This window comes from Lineus longissimus, chromosome 7 (genome assembly GCF_910592395.1).
Source record: "Lineus longissimus chromosome 7, tnLinLong1.2, whole genome shotgun sequence".
NCBI classification, from domain to species: domain Eukaryota; kingdom Metazoa; phylum Nemertea; class Pilidiophora; order Heteronemertea; family Lineidae; genus Lineus; species Lineus longissimus.
The window spans coordinates 20,271,250-20,289,985 of record NC_088314.1 but is presented as its reverse complement, the minus strand read 5'-3'; the positions used below and the strand labels follow the sequence as shown (position 1 = coordinate 20,289,985).

The following is an 18,736-nucleotide window of genomic DNA, read 5'->3' as shown; positions in this document are numbered from 1 at the left end:
ACGGAAACGCCGAAAGTAGATTTTACCCGAGCTTGCTTTCGGATCGACATTTATTTCGTTGTTGAAATGTATAGCTTCAGTCTTTGTGTAAAGAATTGGAAAATCTTAACATCAAGTTCAAATTTCAAACATCGTTCAACAGAAAGTGATGTTCTCGGAGATCTTTCGGGGTCGGACTCAACTTGCCCTACATAGCGTCGTAACGAGTCCAATTCTACTAATGGACATTTAGCTTCAGCATCCTGTATCCTATTAGTAATAATCATAATGGTGGTGTATTTACTGATGTCTGATCCAAGATAATCCCGAAGCGGACATAACATACCTTATAATCCGCGGGACTTGATACCTGACTGACCTTTCATCATCATCAGCGCGCTGCATGGCGGCGACAGGCGAACATCCGAAACACCCGAAAAGTCAAAGATGGTGTTAGACGCAGGGGGACCAGTAGCCGATTAAAATACGCTCCGATCCGCTACGCTGTACTCTTGTAGTGGGGCGGGGCAGGCCGGTTCAGGGGACCAATGACATATTGGATAAGTTCAAAATCAGGAGGGCTTGAGGTCGACTCTCGAAAGAACCACCACTGTCTTATCTGACTGTTCTTTAGCACAACAACTAACCCATAAAAATCGTTAGACATGGGTCCCTTGTACCATGGCGTCTAAACCAGAGAAAGCATAATGCCCCCTTCAAGTGGACCGTAGCTCCCCTCTTGCCCAAGAAAAAGTCATCAGGCTGGCCAGTCTCTAGAATATGGTTTCATGACCGTCGGTTAACTTGGTATCGCCAACCTATTGGGTGATATGAATAAAGAGTAGTAAATGCTTTTATCTAAAACTCCATGTACATTTACACTTGGCCTTTCTGTACAAAATTGAAGTAAAAGCATTTGCTAGCCTTTATTCATATCACCCATTGTCTTGTCTATTTAACATGTTTAATCTGTAAATGACATCCAAACATCCTGTGCATAATAGTTAACTTGACATGAAGAGGCAGAAATCGTCGATCGTCGGCCGGAGTTGTATATATATGATTAAGGTTCACGTTGTCACTTGTCATGTTTCACTTATCACGAGTTAACTGACGTACTTATAGACGTGAGGGTGAAATGTGTCCTCGTATGTAGCCCGCTCTTTGGAAATGACTTGTTTGTTATTCGTGTCGCCCATGGAAAGTGAACAATGACACGTTACACCTTAGGTAATCTAGACTAATGTAATGAGGTCAGACGTAGTGATTTTAGCGCTCCATTATACATTAATTTTTTGTCAACAACACGCCTTTCGGTAGCCCATTCCTAACTTCGATCAGTTAGACTACCATAGCTGTATTTGTCGTTTTTCTGTTCATTTTCATTCTTAAGTATAAACAACATTGCATTGCATGTCTTTGAACCATGTCATAGCCTTTCCGATACCGCGGTACACCTCGAACTCCATAGTCCCGAGGCCTCCCTCGATGTAGAAGTCGGTGTATAACATGCACTCTTTCTCGCTGGAATCTATGAAGGTTGCCACTGTGCACACGCTGGCCTTCTCGCATCTGGCAAGGCAGTCCGCCTGCGTGGCGACCCCTGGAACCGTGGAGTACGGATCGGCATTGCTCGGACGTTTGTTGAAGAGAGCGGTCACGAGTCGACATACCTGACCTGGGAATGGCAGAAGAAAGAAAATCAAAAGAAATAAACATGAAAATGAACGACATGTAAAGTGTTTTCCATATCTTTCTGGCCAAAGGTACTTCGCTGAACTCAGAAATGTGGCAATATCACATTTACCAAAGATAAAGGTGTTGCACGACACAAGAATACGCTTCGGATACGACCAACCAATGCTCTTTCGCGGTGTCAACTAAAGCCGGTCAACTATGACACCGGCTGCCTGGGCTGTGTGTTTGACTATTTGTGATCGCACTGATACGGTTGAGTGACAAAGAGGTCTGCCAAGTACCGTTGGCAAGACCGATCTTCAAAACACTGTCAAATGTGTCAACGATTGAAATGCTTCGTGGGATTTTAAATTTTAACCGCCCTAATTCGATGATTGGTTGATCATGAGTATTCACCGCTGAAATAAACTTCTTTGATCCCCAATGCGGGTTTCCCTGCTCACTTACCGTTTGGCTTACAATTCTTCACAGCATTCGCACTTGAAACTTGATTCGAAGTCTGGGCACCTTCCTCGGGGGTCGAATTGTAGTAGTAGGTGAAATGCAGATCGGTGGAAACTGCTGATTTTTCACTTGAGAAGCCAGCACACAGCGTGTCGATACGGCAGGAGTAGGCCCCAACGTCGTAGTTCTTTACGAATCTGGAAGAATATAGTTTGGTAGACCTAATGTACTGTAAGTCTCTTGACACAGCCAGAGTACGCCCCAATAGAGTAGAGTTTGGTAGACACTCGATACGGCAGGGGTACGCCCCACGATCGTACCTCACGAATCGGGTAGAGTACAGTTTGGTGTGTAGGCTGTGCCCGTTGCTGGTGTGGAGCAAAAAAGTGTTGATCTGAATGTCTCACATACCTCAATTGCCTATAGGCGTACTTCTGGGAAGGCTGAGGGAGGCCTGCGTCTACGGGGCAGAGGATCTGCTCGGGGGGAGGTACACCAACTAAAAGGTGAGTATTTCGCGTCAGGAATAAAAAAACGAAAATGAAAAAGAAAGAAAGAAAGAAAATTGATGAAAGAAACTTTCACAACTTTTTCCACTAAATGTTAAAAAACATTTTGGTACTAATGAAACCAACGTGCCCACAAACAAAAAGGAAATGGCGGCCGTGGGGCGACGGGAAGCGGTCGACTTGATCCGTCGTATCGCTCTGCCAAAATCTATCAGCAGTGTGTGGGAGGGGGGGGGGGCTAATATTGGTATTTCAAGTCACCAGGTCCCACAAAATTAGGCTGACTGCAGCCACCCTCGGTGTAATTGACTGCCCGCACGTTAATCTACTTACGATTTCTCAGTAATGGACACTCCTTCCGAAACAACACACAGCAACCTTCCCGCGCCATTTGACCCATCATAAAATCCCTCCGCGGATGAATAATGCACTCCTTTGACTCGTTCCTAAAGGTGGCACTGTCGCATAGCGGAACTTCAAGGCATTTTGCAGCGCATGCGCCCTCCGTCTGGATCTCGGGGAGGGATTCTATGTCGGTTGAAAGCATCCTTGCGTTGTTCACTCTGGACATGGTGCACAGTCGGAGCGCCTCGGGAACTTCTCTATCTGTTGTGCCAGGAGTAACTTTCAAAGCAAATGGAATCTTTGAATGAGTACAGCGATACCATACATGTACAATGGCCAACATCTATTAAAATTGAGCGAGCAAGGTCTTTCTGTCAGTTGCACATTATTGACAAATCACGTACGATACCGCATGGAGATACAACCACTCTGGCTCTCAGAAATGAAGGTTTTTGAGCGTTAGAAAGTTGGCAGTTTAATCTTTATACTAGAGTCAGGCAAACTGAATCAATAGTCTCTTCGAAAACTCATTGTGATGTCATACCTACCAGGTACCGGTGGTGGCGAGGGATTAGTTGTGGTAGTTGTTGGAGCTAAAATATGGAAAGAGAAGAAGTACACTGTAAGCAAAAAAACCAAAGCCTAGAAATAAAAAAGTATCGAAGACGCACGCTGTAATGCGAAACGTTTGAGTCAATCAATGATTAAATGGAATTCCTTGTGATGTTGTGAAAAGGCATCATGCATAAAGAAATATTGATGATGGCTCTCGTCGAAGTTGGCAGTTCAAACTTTATACTCGAGTCACGCAAACTGGATCAACAGTCTCTCCGAAATCCATTGTGATATAGAAATAAAACTATACCTACCTGGTTCCGTTGGCGATGACGGCCTAGTCGTGGTCGTTGTTGGAGCTAAAACACGAAAAGGAAAAGGTATTTTGGTCACTGGTTGATTTAAGTGATAGAAGCAAGTATATGTTGTACACAATACCAACCAAAGCTTGAACGCAAGCTTGTTATTGCCTTTTTGGAACATTTTCGACGTCAAACACTCTAGAAAGGTTTGGAAACTTCGGAAAATAGCAACTGTGAAATCTGAAACAACTTGTTGTGATGTCATACCTACCAGGTTCCGGTTGTGGTGTGGGATTAGTCGTGGTCGTTGTTGGAGCTAAAATATGGAAGTAGAAGAAGTAAGAACAAAATAACAAAAAGTCTTGAACACTGCTTGAAAGAAACCGAGAGATGTTCATGTAGTGTACGTTCTTCGTATTTTCAATAAGACAATAGCTGCAGTGACGTTGGACAGGGACTTACCGATTCTTTTGGCCCATTCTGATAAAATGCATGTTTTGAGAACATCGTTATCAATGGTCAGCTCGGCAATGTACCCTTTGAAGAAATGGTGTCGTCCATCGGCCTTGTAGCCAATTTGGAAAGTAGAGGCTGAACTCCTCATCAGATCGCGGTCTGGATACGTGGTCCGCTTCGATGCCACCTCCACCCCGTTGATATAGACTTTCGCCTCGCCTGTCTGTCGTTCCCAGCTAAATGCAACTGAGTACCATTGGTTGAGTTCTATGTTGCCTCCAGTAACACTGACCATGTCCTGTCTACGGTCGTTCCCTGTGTTGTACTTGTTTCGACGAAGAGCAACTTGGAGTTGATTGCCTGGGGTTATTCTGAATATGAACAGCCATTTTGCGGCCTCCCAACTTGCAAGGATGGTCCTGTACTCTCCGTCACCTTCAGTACTCTTGATGTACGTGTGCATGGTGAAGTCTACGTTCGAAATCGCCGCCCGCTTAATCGTCGCGTACGAGTTTCCATCGAGATAGAGTGTCGCGGCGAAGGGTGCTGAAGGCTGATAGGCTGCAGTAACATATCGGCTGTAGAGAAAGAAACAAGCGGTCAACACAAGACTGTTTCTAAAATACCTTACAGCCACAGCCGAAAAGGATTTTCAACAATTGTGGATGCGATGTGTGGATGGTTTCGATGCATTAGAGGTGTGACCACGGAGAACCAACCCTACATATTTGGGTCCCTGCACTGACACCAGGACCGTCCAGTTGAGCTCAACCACAAACCGTAGACTCGGCCAAGCTATCTCGCCATTGCGGTATGTTGTTTGTTGTTTGGGTTTATTATTTTGTTTGTCTCATCTGCTCACCTAACGTTTTTGTTACCGCCATCACTGCCGTCAAGGCGCCATTTTCCAAACGTGTTTGAAGCTGCAAACACAAACACAACAATTACACATACTCTAAACAGTGTCTCCACCAATTGTCAAATTTGGGTTGACGGTGGCGCCACTGTTAATTTCCATTGCGCTTGTCCTCAGCACGGGAGCTGGCACGGAGCCAGTGACCGCCTGGCCCATGCATGCGGAGTCGTCATTGTTTTACCAATATGTTGTAGTTACTCAGACCGGTGTGGCGGGGATAGTAGTCCTAGGGCTGATAGTCCGTGTAACAATAGCCCGCATTGCTAAATGTTTTGGTTAGGGTTAGCGGTACAATAGATCATGCTGCTTAATTGGTCAAATACAATGCTACCGGACTACTACTCCAGGGGGACTATATCCGCTGTCACACCGGATTCCGTATTAAAAACAAAATGGAGGTATACAGCCGTGTGACAGAGAGTGACTATAATACTACATCAGATAGTTGCAATAATGTAACTGTAGCTCTACCAAGTGAACATGATGTGGTTAACATATTCAAGATACATGCATATCGCATAGTCATTTATAGAAAGAATATTGGAAAATCTCTGAAATAACTCAAGCTGTACTTACCAGGCTTTGGGGCTGGAAGGTCAAGATAAAAAGTCATGTAAGGCTGTAACATCTACAATGGCTAGGATCAGCATGACCAGTCAAGGAAACATACATGTTTCTTCAGAGCGACAGCCACTTTTTTGTTGTCATATTCTAGGAGAGGCAAGTTATGTATCTCCCTGTTAACAAGACTGGTAGTACCACATCATGTGACCCTCGTGACGACTTCGAGGGGCGGGGGGGGGGGGGGGTAAAATGCAATACACTTGATCTGATATGGTTCAGGGGAGACTACTATATTTAAGTGCTGATTGAAATTACAAAGATGCCGGGATGTTAAAGGCTGAGCTGCTGCTTGCAGCAACATGCTCAGATACCAAAATATTGTAAAGGTGTCGTGGACTTACCAATTCTTTTGGCCCATTCTGATAAAATGCATGTTTTGGTGACATCATTTGTAATGGTCAGCTCGGCAATGTACCCTTTGAAGAAATCGTGTCGTCCATCGGCCTTGTAGCCAATTTGGAAAGTAGAGGCTGAAGTCCTCATCAGATCGCGGTCTGGGTACGTGGTCCGCTTCGATGCCACCTCCACCCCGTTGATATAGACTTTCATCTCGCCTGTCTGTCGTTCCCAGCTAAATGCAACTGAGTACCATTGGTTGAGTTCTATGTTACCTCCAGTAACACTGACCATGTCCTGTCTACGGTCGCTCCCTGTGTTGTACTTGTTTCGACGAATGACAGCTTTCAGTTGGTTAGCTAGGGTTATTCTGAACATGAACAGCCATTTTGCGGTCTCCCAACTTGCAAGGATGGTTCTGCGTTGTCCGCCACCTCCAGTACTCTTGATGTACGTGTGCAAGGTGAAGTCAGTGTTCCATATCTCCGCACGCTTAATCGTGGCATAGGAGTTGTCATCCAGATACAGTGCCTCTGTGAAGGGTGAAGAGGGTTGGTACGCGGCACCAGCGTATCGGCTGAAAGAACTCTGTACGTTGAGTAAATTTAGGACCCGTGGGGCCTCAGCAGTCCTAGAGACAAGCTGTCCAGTGAAGGATTTAATGTATGATATGAGGGCGATAATCTCTTTTGCCACAAAGCCATTGACAGTCAAAGTCTAGCCTGCCAGGTGGAGAACTGAATTCATACAAATACATGTATACACATTGTCAACATCGACAAATCTTGCATTTAGGGGTCCCAAACGGTGTTCAGATTTCACCAAAATCTATAAAAGACCATAAACACTGATAATATTAAAAGTGATAAAAGGCCAGTCAAGCACCTTTCGCCAGATCTTTCTGAAAAACACTACATGCACATGTAAGGCACAACCAATTTTTACATGTATAATGGTATCAAAGTGAAGCTCTATGCATATTGTTTGAACTCGGTTTGCCCCAGATTCGACTTACTACCCATTTTGGTGTGATGGCCGTTCTATTTGATTCTCACCTTACTGCCTTAGTGCCTTTGTCATTACCGTCCAGGTACCATGTTCCAAATGTATCGGAAGCTGCGAAGAAAATATTATGCCACTTTTTTATCTCTTAAGGTTTGATTCGTAAGCATATTTTAAATTTGATACGAATGTCGAAGAGATTCATTTGCCTAAAGTACACTGATGTCAGGAGGCAGTGCAGTTGTCCATTTTTCTGGGGAGGGGGCAGGAGGAGGTAAGAATGGATCTGATATGCTCCTTGTAGAGTTAACATCAAATATAAACATATTGACTCATGGAAAGCGGTTAACGTTTTTGTGTTATACTCAGTCAATTACTCAGTCAATACCACTATGATTTCATATTAAAATGGTAACTGCGTCTGCAAGCCGAAATGGGCACTTGCTGCCCGATTATTAAGTTTTGCTCAGGGCAGCTGAGGGCATTGACAGTTCTTTTGCCAGCACGCAGGATCAAGTACATTGCCCCAAGATTGAGATTTGCCCAGGGCATTGACAGTTCATTAGCCAGCACGCAGGATCAAGTACATTGCCCCAAGATTGAGATTTGCCCAGGGCATTGACAGTTCATTAGCCAGCACGCAGGATCAAGTACATTGCCCCAAGATTGAGATTTGCCCAGGGCATTGACAGTTCTTTAGCCAGCACGCAGGATCAAGTACATTGCCCCAAGATTGAGATTTGCCCAGGGCATTGACAGTTCTTTAGCCAGCACGCAGGCTTTGATTCGATAAAAGATTGAGTTTTGCAAGGGGAGTAACAGTTCTTAGCCAGCATATTCAGGCTTCAGCAACCCACACCGTACAACTTTTATCATGGGGACCAGACAACCAGCGGAACATAGAAACCCCAATGAATATCAGGGAGGCTGTAACTCGGTGAACATAGATATTTCGTTATCAATAAATCAGATCACTATGCGAATATTGTGGTAAGTGGCCGGGGGGACACTCCTGTTTAAAACTGGGAGAGATGTTTGGTTATGAATATGGCCCCTGCATTGCAGATGATAAAAAGTATCACAAGCCTTTGTGAGATTTCACGGCTGTTCTTTGGACTTACCGTTTCCATTGGCAGCGACCAATGTACTTAACCAACAGCAACTCAAAGCGAAAAATAGAAATTCCATTGCAGTTTCGATCTCAGAGTCTGCATCTGCCCCTGTGAATATCCGAATTCTGGCTGCTACAAAATCTGTTTACTTGTAGAATGACCGCTATCAAATAATTGCCAATTTCTAAACTAGATAATCATTCTAGGTTCTCGAGCATTTATCAACAGAAAAATCTGAAATAATTGGCCGAATTTCCTCAGCAATGTAATGGGGTCATTCTTTTTTAGATTAATGAGAATGCTCTTCTAATATAATTCGTCAGCAGTTTTCAGTGAAGGTAAAAACAAAATCCATATGTCAAATGTCATCCTAGGTGACGCAGAACGTCATCAGTTCAAAATTGCAAAAAAACGAAAGGTTAGAAATGAAGAAATGCATATATTGTGCTAACTTACTGTGATGCACTAACTTTCTCTCATTCATATAATATTTTAGTTTCACAGATTTCAGGCCAAAGCTATATAAGACTCGCGATGTCACCTGTCATGTTTCACTTGTCACAAGTTAGTTTACTTCGGCTTGAAAACATGACGTGACCTCGTGAATCGTATGTAGCCCACTGTTTGGAAATGACTTGTTTGTTCTTCATGTCACGCATCAAAAGTGAGCTGTGACAAGTTACAAGTGAAAACGTAAACTCTATGTAATCGCGGCCTAAGACCGCTTCATTAATTACAACGAAATCAATACGAAGGTCAATCCAGAACATGACGTCACAGCCATCGGAAAACCTGGCGTCGCCAAACATTATTAGGGACAACTTGGCCATGAGATATGTTGGTTTTTCATAAAAAAACATGGCTTCGTTTGTCCTGTCCTGTTTCTTTGATATTCATAAACGCTGTTAGATTGATCACAATAGAGTATTGCACTCGCTTATAACGAAACCTTGCTCGAACTTGAACGCTGTGTTCAAATTCATCAAGTCCTTTTAAATGTCTGGGTTGATATGACCACTCGCATCTGTCCTATAATCCTGTCCATCTGGAATAACTCCACGTGCACCTTTCATCCGAAATCTGTCCCAGATCTAATTAGCTGCGACATGGCCCTGTATCCAGTCGAAGTATTTCCCGACATGCGTGTAGAAGCCGAACTTCCCCGTGCGTGCGCATCCCTCGCCCCAGCTGACGATGCCGACAAGGTACCACTTGTCGGCGTGTTTCATGACGAAGGGACCGCCACTGTCGCCGGCGCAAGTGTCTCCCATCACCTCTCGGTCGTATCCCGCACAGAACATGTTGCTGGTCGTTGGGTAGCTGGTCGAGTTTCTGCAGAGCTCTGGATCGACCAGCGGAAGAGTAATTTCCTGAAATATAACAATAGCTTAATTTACTGACTGACAAAAGAGACGGCTCGCCGCCTTTCAAAGCCACAAAATTTGTTACCTACATAGTTGTACATCGTGTACATCTAAGCTGCGGTCATAGAGTTCACGTTATCACATGTAACGTGCCACTGTTCACTATCCATGCGTGACATGAAGAACGAACAAGTCATTTCCAAAGAGCGGGCTGCATACGATGCACGAGGTCACTTTTCTCTCTCACGTCGTGTTTTCAAGCCGAAGTCAATTAACTCGTGACAAGAAAAACATGACAAGTGACAACGCGAACCTTATATAACTCTGGACTAAGCAAGGATTTGATTCCGATCCATCGTTTTCAGAGTTTCACATGATCTCAATTTCCGAAAAGAAGAACTGTGTTGATCTGGTGACTGGCATCGTGAGGGGAGCATATTGATAAAAACGATGCAACAACTTTTTTGGATGAAAAGCATGAAACAGATCGAGGTGGGGCGTAATCTCCCCCTGCTCCCCTGATAACAAAATGTTTAACGCCTGTTGTGGTGACGATAAGTAATGAATACAGCTCATCGAAACATTCGAAGGGACCCAACATCAACACCAAACATACCTTCAAATATCTCGGTTGTGCATTCACCCTCTCCGCAAGTCGTCCTAACCCAACCGTCACCCCAACTCCACCCTGTGCAAAGAAACTGGCCTGGTAGAAATCGATCCTTTCCAAGCAGGCTGGCAGTATGTAATCCGTGAACCTGACTTCAGTAGCCAACTGAATCAAGGCTATGTCGTTATCGTAAACAGCCTTGTCAAAGTTTTCATGCGATATAATGCCGTTCTCTGCAGCCATGTAGTGTTCCTGTAGAAAAAAATACGATTCCATACAATACAATTGATACGTACATCGATATTTTTGGTCTCGCTAACCGAGCGTCTTGCAGTGGAAGCGTGCTGGGCCAATGGTCCGTAGATCAATCTACGCTATGCCACATGTTATCGAGAAGAATATTTAACGCAGCGAGTGTACATTTCCTTTGCTGGCAAGGGTTGCAAATTGGAGGTTAAGAACACGATTCATCGCATAGTATTGTATACAATCGACATCTGAAGGGGGATTTGGTGATTTTCTAGCTATTTCGACTTTTGCCCTGCAAATACCTCAGCAAGTGTCTTTCCTATCTTACCTCAGACGACTGTCGTACCATGGCGTCATACACGCCAAGCTTCAAGTAGAAGTTTCTATGGTTTAAACTCTCCTTCCGGGGATGGCGCTCCTTGAAGGTGGCGATGCAATGGGCCGCGGTGATGACCCATTTACTGTTCAGTAATATCCCACCGCAAAAACCTCGAAGTTCCTGCAAAGAGAGACAACATGAGAAGGCACTTCGTAACATATGCATGGAAGTTCCGGACGGATAGATTAGCGGGTGTCGAAAACAACTGGGAGTAATTCGCCTCTGATCGACATCTTGACCCTCAAGTTTTGGATTCAATCCGCCGACCCGGACTCCATTTCACCAGGGAGGGGAGGGGAGGGGAGGTTCATTATGGACGGAGTACCTCCGTGGTTCAGAATGCTGATCGAGGGTAGCGAGAACATACCCCCATGCTGAGAAGTCTCCACTGGTTACCGATCCGTGAACGTATAGAGTTCAAGACAATGCTACTTATATACACAGCAAGGAACGGATTGGCCCCTGCTTACATATCTGAGCTCCTCCCATCGTTCGACCCCGGGCGATCCCTGAGATCTGAAGACAACAGTCTCCTGAGGATCCCCAGGTATCGCCTGGAGACGTACGGAGGCAGGAGCTTCCTTGTGCAGGTGGCCAGACTGTGGAACGAACTCAGTCATGGTATTCAGAACGCTAAGACTGTTGCCATCTTCAGGCGTGGGCTAAAAACCCATCTGTTCAGACGATATTCTGAAGCACTGCATTAGAGCAAATTCATTTTGCATTTTGTGGTATACAAGTGTAACTTTCATTCATTCGTTCGTTCATTCAGCTTTCAGTTGCAAGGTACGAGACAGAGCCGGAGCTAATTTACTCACCTCACTGTATAGTTGGACATACCACGGGGCTGAGCCGAAGGGGGCATCATCTCCTCCAACGATACGACCGCGCACGACCTGAGGCGTTTTCACCAGGGGCTGACTTAAAACTGGCCGGCCACAGACTGAAGAGAATGAGACAGGGCTGATGAGGTTTGGTGGCCTGATCTACGTAGAGATCTGGGGCAGGTTCAAACCTTTGGGTACCGGTCAGAAATGCTCGGGGTGTAGCGCTTTGAGCATCAGCTCATCAGTTGAAGCAAGTCTGAGAGTGTGAAGTCGGATGGTATTACCTCTAGGGGTAGTTGACACCCTCGTCCCAAGTCATAGTGCGGCTCCGCCAATTCCCGACGCAAGGTTTGATAGCAGCTAGGTCTACGTTTGTCCGGAGCGATCGCCCACCCAGATATCACGAGATCTTGGAACGTGGCTTGACCAGGCTGGGAAGTCGATAGGAACCCCAACTTTGACTGATAACTTTTAGCTAAACATGTGACTGCTGTGTTTTGATTCATTAGAAATGTACAGCTTGTCAAATTCGCGACGAACTTCTTTAAAAACACTTATATATCTGAAGCGCCCAAATACCGAGAGGTTAGCTTATCCTTCAGCGTTTATGGTCTGGTCGGAAGGAAACGCTGAGCTTGTTGAACTCAATACTCAATAGTGATATTGAAAAAAGAATACTCACTGCTGTTAAGATCCGTCTCCGTCTGAACTGTCAGTGTAGCCTGGGCCTCTGACGTGCAGCCAGCGCTAGATGTCGCCACACATGTATAGACGCCATCATCCGACGCTCGTACGTTGTCTATCAGGAGGTAGCCGTTGGAGAGCAAACGGATTCGTCCCTTCTGGAAGTCTTCGCGGTTAGAAACCTATTCGAAAAATGATTACCGGTCCTAGATTATAAATTTAGATGAAAATTTTGCTGGAGAAGATGTTATAAAACATATCGTACTCATATACACTTGGTCACCACAAACGGGTAGTGACCCTGAATGTTACTCTTGTCTCCCTTCTCAATGCAAAGTCTTTAAGTCCGCTATGAGATCACTTCAAGCCCCCTTTAGTTGTCTATAGGAGCACATCCCAACTCGCATTCCGTTTCCTTCCGTCTCCCCGCACCATTCTGATCTTTCGTTTGCGCGCCCAAATGACGAGGTCTCAGTCAAACTGAGATTAGGTTAAAGTCTTCTCACCAGGGTAAATCAGATTTGTCTCTTGTGCGATGTCGGGACGCCAGTAAAAAGGAAGAAGGACGCCACACCTGCTGCCATGACCAACATGGTCTGCCTCTGGGACGTCGGCTTCGCCGGGATTCGACCCATGGTCAGGCACAGATTTAAAGGTGAACTTTGTGGCTAAACCCCCAGTAGTAAAGTTCAGCTATAAGTCGGCAATCCACACAACTATATATAATCTACCTTACCTGTAACGGTACTTCATTCTTCTTCCAAAACACGCCATCAACAGATGCACACGAGAGCAAGGCGGGATCGCCAACGTGTTTTGTGATGTCGCTAGGGCGCTGTTGAAATTCTGGAAAAACCGTCATAACCTTTTAAAAGCGTGTCCTGCGAGCTGAGGCAGTGTTTTTTCATAATGGCACAGGTCAATTGCGGAGTTGATAGCTGATAAGAATGAACCACGATATGAATTCGTAGTTTAAACATGTAATCTTTTTGTATTCATTCCTGAAACGCAATCATCCTTACTGTCATGTTTTCTCGGAATTGGACTGGTTCCCATTAACACCGGAAGGAATTCGATGATGGGGTCGAAATGAACCAGTGCACTCACAAAGCAATACTCAATCATCTTACCAGAGGAGCAGATGTTCGGAGGCCTCTCTGCTTTAATCCATGCAGTCGCCGTGACGCTTCTTGTACCGGAAGTTACGACACATATATACCTTCCAAATAAGGTGATGTCTATTCTGGGAATGACCAGAACACCCCCAGGGAGAACGTGGATGTTTGGCGTTGCTGCTGTAAGTAGGCGTCCATTGTGAAACCTGGCGAAATAAAATTCATAACCACATCAAGAGCATTCTATACCGTTGTAATGGTCTAGAAAAGTAGCTGTCCCTATTGTATGACGACGGATTAAGGTGTATGGTTCTGAAGAGACGAGACAAGATTAGCGGATGATTCATACTCACCATTGTGTGACGCCCTGCTGAATAGTGTTACATTCCAATGTTAAGGTATCGCCGACTTCTGCTGTTTTGTTCTGAGGTCTTTTTAGGAAGACAAGAGTCAAGACTGAAAAAAACAAATCTTAAGTTGGTTGACCAACGGATGTAGATTTTCATTCCATCATCTGATTGAGAAATATCTGGCCTTCTGCAAAGTTAAGCCAAGAAAGTCGTGCTAATTGTATTTCTTAGCTTTTTCAAAATGGCATTGTCATAAATTTAGATATGAAAATATGACGATCCTGCACCCCTACCCATATAAAGACTTTTCAGCGAAGTGAAAAACTACTTAGGTTTTTGAGATTATGAAAACATCACTTAATCTCTAAACCCCAACATGTTTTCGCTGGATTATATTCGCGCCCTTGCCCATGGAACGAGCAGTCTGAAGTTTCATGTACTTTCTGTAAGACCAATGATTCGCCACCGTAACAAACAAAATGTTATGATGAACTTCGTTAACCGTAGTATATCATTCCCAGCAAATGTACGTTGGGAAATCTCAGAGCAGGCATACCGTAATCTTAATACCTGGCGGTTTTATAGTTGTGGTTGTTGTTGTTGTCGTAGCGATCCCAGGTGGCGGCCGGGTAGGTGGGGGCGTCGGCCGATGGGTCACCACGCCGATGTTGAGTGATCCATCGTAGTCCACAACCCTGTATGACCCAGGCACAGTCATCCCGCACTCGTACCACTTGGTGTAATATTTCCCACTCCAATCGGGCTTTAGCCCTATCTTCCCGTACTGGATTTGTTGGCCCCAACGATAGCGATAATAGCCTGAAAATATCAGAGTCGCCATGTTTAAGTGAATTGAAATTTGTTGTTATCAAAAATTGTTAGGCAATTTTTGTAATTGATATTTTCATTTTCTAAAGGCAAGCAGATTTCATGCGTGACATGAAGAACGAACAAGTCATTTCCGAAGAGCGGGCTACATACGATTCACGAGGTCACTTTTCACCGTCACGTCGTGTTTTCAAGCCTAAGTCAGTTACCTTGTGACAAGTGAAACGTGACTAGTGACAACGTGAATCAGATAGAACTCCGGCCTTTCGGCGCTGTTACATAGGAATGAATAGCTTTCAACTATACAGACTGACGGACGACGTCGTTGGAAATGTATAGTTTCAGATTGAAATAAAGAAAAAGAAATAAAGGGGCAGTGCCTGACTTTTTCTTGATCATTTTTAATTTTTTTTCATTGTCAACGATCCCACTGCATACCTTCTGTGGTTGGAGAGTCGTATAAATCGGCGACCGAAGCACTGGCCCGCCGCTCCGATAAGCCACGTGCTGCCATGAACTCGCAGTGATCTTGCCCGTGGCCGCTTCCGTCGGCGATGTGTTTGAACTCCGTGGAGAAGGAGTTTGACAGGAATAATTTGTATCTGAAATGAAAGTTTATTTGCGAAGGTAAATATAGTCATAGCAGTGAGGCAGATGTATGACCATACTCCATAGCATAAGAGAGATTCGACCATTTACCTGGTAGTGAAATTTGCTTTATGGCGTGGTGGTTGAGGTGCAGCCCCGTCACCGAAGTTATGCAGCGTCGAGAGCGGTCAATTGGCGGATGGCTGACCGAGAAATATTATGATGTACACAGAGATGTATGCACATGGAAAACTGAAAACTATCAGGAGAGCATGCATGACTGAGAGATAGTCTCCTCAAAATGATCTTCGGCTCCAAAGTCATCAATTCTACCAGACTGGCTTTGTTCCTTACCTTGTTGCAGAGCAGAGCTGCACCCCCAAGAACATCCCGTTGGAATAGCCACTCCTCCTGACATATTGGGCGCCGCCAGCGCAGTCATTCCAAATCGTGGGGGCACTGAAGTTGAACTTGATCCAGCAGTTACTCGCGGTCAGACAGCCAGTCACAGAGTTGTCATCGACTGGCACGCTAGGTTCACTGCCTAAAGATGAGAGATAAGAGCAAATATGTTTATGGAACGGATAACTAAGAGCTTCTGCTGTATGGCATTTTCCTTGCGACGGATTTAGGATTGAGCGTTTGCCTTGCCTTTAATAACTACAGGACATTATTGTGCTTGGCGAGACCTGGCCCATCTATAGTTGCGTATTCGTCCTCGTTTCTTGACCCCGGACGAACTGATTTCTTGTCCATTTGCCCATCACCCCAATGTCTCTATCTAACAGTCCTTGAGTTGCCCAAGGGAGTGCCGTGGTTGTCCCGCCTGCAAACCCGGCTCTCCTTGGCCATTCGCCTTACCAAGAGTCTGGCAAGCGACAACCACCGCGAGAATAAAACCAAAATTGCAGGTTTTTTCTACTCACCACCATCGCATTTAGATCCTACGTGAAGATCCCAACCCGAGGTTTTGTATGTTCCAGTCAGTGACGTCAAGACGCCATATTTGTTTTTAACATCCCGTAGCAGCGGCGTGACCTTGAAAATGTTATTTCCGTAACCTCGATAACGGCTGTGTTTCAAGAGGGTTGGGGATTGGGAGGGTTGGTTGATGTAGGTCACAAGGGAATGAGTAGCGTAGTATGAGTACTGAAAAAAGAGGAAAATACAGCTGTTATTTTGCTTGATAAGATGGGAAGTGCAGTGTTTCAAGTTATCGGATGTATTGTCAGATTGAGTGTAGAATTGGGATTTTAAATTATTTCCGTTATGCAAGTTTTGAGCGGCTGGGCCACCTGGAAACACACACGGGTCCGAGCTCGCACCGTTTGCCTATAAGATGGGAGTCCCGGGTGGGAATTTTAGTTGCTGGGATAAGAAGGGTCGTTACTAGACATTGGATGTGTTCCACCATAACCATCACCAACAAGGCCCACGTACTATTTCTATCTCTTTGATGAAATCAATATCTAGCGATTCGATCTCCCATTCAACCGCCTCGTATGACAGCAGGATCAGGGCCATTCTCCCCGCCGAAACATACCCAGGCCTGTTGCTGATCTTCACCTACAAATAAGAAAACAGATACATGTATATTTATTCACTGCCAGTGGGTAAAGGCTGCGGCGATTTATGTAGAGTCCACGTTTTCACATGTAACGTGTCACTGTTCACTTTTCGCCCGTGTCATGAAAACGAACAACGTCCTACGGACGTAACAAATTTCGATGAAGAGCGTGCATTTGCCATCTACGAGTTCTCAAACTTTCCTTATAGGAACCTACCCGTATTTTACCAACGGCAGACGGTTGCTGCTGGAAGCCTCTGATTCCGCTCACTGGTTCATAGGCGCCGAGGACATGGACCTCGGTGATGCCGTCCCGCCGGGGAATGTTCAGGGTGTTGCCAGTAGAGCAACCAAAGGTCCTTCGGCCTCTCTCTTGACCCGACGTCTCAGCCCTGCTGTCGGGCGGGTCACCGTGGAGGATGCACTGGTTCTCTGCAAGGATTCATTCTGGAGTCTTAGCACAGTTATAAGAGGGGTCTAGGCCGGTGTGGCATCTGTGTGTGTTTCTGTGTGCCAGTTAAACCCTTACAATAGATCAATTAGCCTGGAATGGTTGTTGTTTAGTTAATGGTACAGGTGAGAAATGCACAGGTTGTAGAGGTGAATGAGCAGATCATCTGAGTTCGACTGAAACTTTTCAGGATAGACTGGGTTTAAAGTGTGTGGTTGGATATCAGGCCAACCGATTCCTTTTGGCATCTGACTCGGTGAGGGAAGACCACACTGGCGTATGGTGGAAGAAAACCCAGGTCTAATGATTTCGCAAGTCTTTTTTACCTTTTCCCTGAGTGATTGGACGCCTTTGCCCATCGCTGAACACTATATTCAGTCAGTTGGCATCCTTCGTCCAAGAATGCGAATTTAAGGTAGGTCAATATAATGTTAATTTGACAGAACAAATAATTATTTAGAAGACGAGGATAGACTTACCAGGACATTTAAACTGACTAAGCTGACCTCGACATGTGGATGCCACAAATAACAACAAAAATATCAAAACTCCGTGATTGCTTCTATCCATAGTTTTTCTCATGCACTGTTTTATAAGGAAGTGAAATATATTGCTATCACCAAAAATATATGCTTCGACTTCACTTATTCCTTTTGCAGATAACCAAAAACGAGTATCACTGCATCAAAACTTGTGAATTAAGCACAATTCTCCAGGCAGTTCTCTTCTGCCAAAGCTTTGTTGTATGATATCACAGTTCCTATGCCTTTCTTGAAATCACAGTACACACAATGACGAAACAACTATCTCATGGACTTCTTCAGAAAATGTCTTAACTTAAATGCATGTTCCTGGTATCGACGTAAGTGATAAATGTGACCTATTGAGTAACCTCAATAAATATAGGCTTTATCTAATTAGGGCGAATACTTAGGCCTTATATAACCGTGATAGGCCTACCTGGGTTGCGATATCATGCCGCATTGGACCATTTCCAATGGGCCTCTCAGAAGTATCACCGCTGTTTCATCTTGTGTCCGTGAGCAGGCACTCTTATACTAGACACGTTTACACCATCAATCATGCACATTTGGAACATGTCATAATCCTACTTCCGCGTCCTGACCGATATTTCAAGATAAAGTATGCGTTTGGTGACGTCTGGCACTGATCACTCCCGGATCTTACGGGGTAACCAGCAGAAAGATATGATTCACGGGAAAATAAGGTCAGCCAACGATCCACATGTCTGTGACGGGTTGCGTGTCCATGTAGCTCGTTATCATTCAATACGTTCACTTGCCCTTGCCAGTTCAGGCCTATAGACTCCTATATGAACTGTTTCGTGGAGGTCGATGTTATAAAGATCTGCCCTGATGACGCTTTGATAAGGCTGTAGGACAATTGGGATTTAGGCCGAGGTGCGAAACGGCTTTGTCTGAAGAC

At 44.9% G+C, this 18,736-nt stretch overlaps 2 protein-coding genes across 2 annotated transcripts; both read right to left on the bottom strand.

Annotated features, from left to right (window-relative positions):
* Positions 1 to 16: 16 nt before the first annotated feature.
* On the bottom strand, positions 17 to 8,455 carry LOC135491645 (uncharacterized). Its single transcript, XM_064777616.1, has 13 exons — positions 8,288 to 8,455; positions 7,220 to 7,280; positions 6,170 to 6,741; positions 5,781 to 5,792; positions 5,151 to 5,211; positions 4,295 to 4,866; positions 4,104 to 4,148; positions 3,845 to 3,889; positions 3,524 to 3,568; positions 2,964 to 3,254; positions 2,533 to 2,620; positions 2,125 to 2,318; positions 17 to 1,657 (listed from the first exon to the last, which is right to left on the bottom strand). Exons 1-13 carry the CDS (start codon positions 8,352 to 8,354, stop codon positions 1,368 to 1,370), a joined length of 2,343 nt encoding a protein of 780 aa, XP_064633686.1. The 5' UTR covers positions 8,355 to 8,455; the 3' UTR covers positions 17 to 1,367.
* Positions 8,456 to 8,697: 242 nt separating this feature from the next.
* Positions 8,698 to 18,151, bottom strand: LOC135491380 (uncharacterized). The gene is made up of 15 exons (XM_064777202.1): positions 17,770 to 18,151; positions 17,057 to 17,271; positions 16,713 to 16,838; positions 16,199 to 16,421; positions 15,627 to 15,816; positions 15,123 to 15,286; positions 14,427 to 14,675; positions 13,860 to 13,962; positions 13,522 to 13,712; positions 13,128 to 13,237; positions 12,390 to 12,573; positions 11,699 to 11,823; positions 10,830 to 11,000; positions 10,259 to 10,504; positions 8,698 to 9,648 (listed from the first exon to the last, which is right to left on the bottom strand). Exons 1-15 carry the CDS (start codon positions 17,870 to 17,872, stop codon positions 9,370 to 9,372), a joined length of 2,679 nt encoding a protein of 892 aa, XP_064633272.1. The 5' UTR covers positions 17,873 to 18,151; the 3' UTR covers positions 8,698 to 9,369.
* Positions 18,152 to 18,736: the final 585 nt, after the last annotated feature.

Bases quoted from the DNA above. Each gene is read 5' to 3' on its own strand.
- LOC135491645 (XM_064777616.1), bottom strand. From the start codon at position 8,354: ATGGAATTTCTATTTTTCGCTTTGAGTTGCTGTTGGTTAAGTACATTG. The intron at 7,281-8,287 runs GTAAGTCCAAAG...TTTTCTTCGCAG, and splicing joins GGTCGCTGCCAATGGAAACG to CTTCCGATACATTTGGAACA. The intron at 1,658-2,124 runs GTAAGTGAGCAG...TGCCATTCCCAG, and splicing joins GAAGAATTGTAAGCCAAACG to GTCAGGTATGTCGACTCGTG.
- LOC135491380 (XM_064777202.1), bottom strand. From the start codon at position 17,872: ATGAGAAAAACTATGGATAGAAGCAATCACGGAGTTTTGATATTTTTG. The intron at 16,422-16,712 runs GTACGTGGGCCT...CTCTTTTTTCAG, and splicing joins TCATCAAAGAGATAGAAATA to TACTCATACTACGCTACTCA. The intron at 13,963-14,426 runs GTATTAAGATTA...TGTTTTTTTCAG, and splicing joins CACAACTATAAAACCGCCAG to TCTTGACTCTTGTCTTCCTA.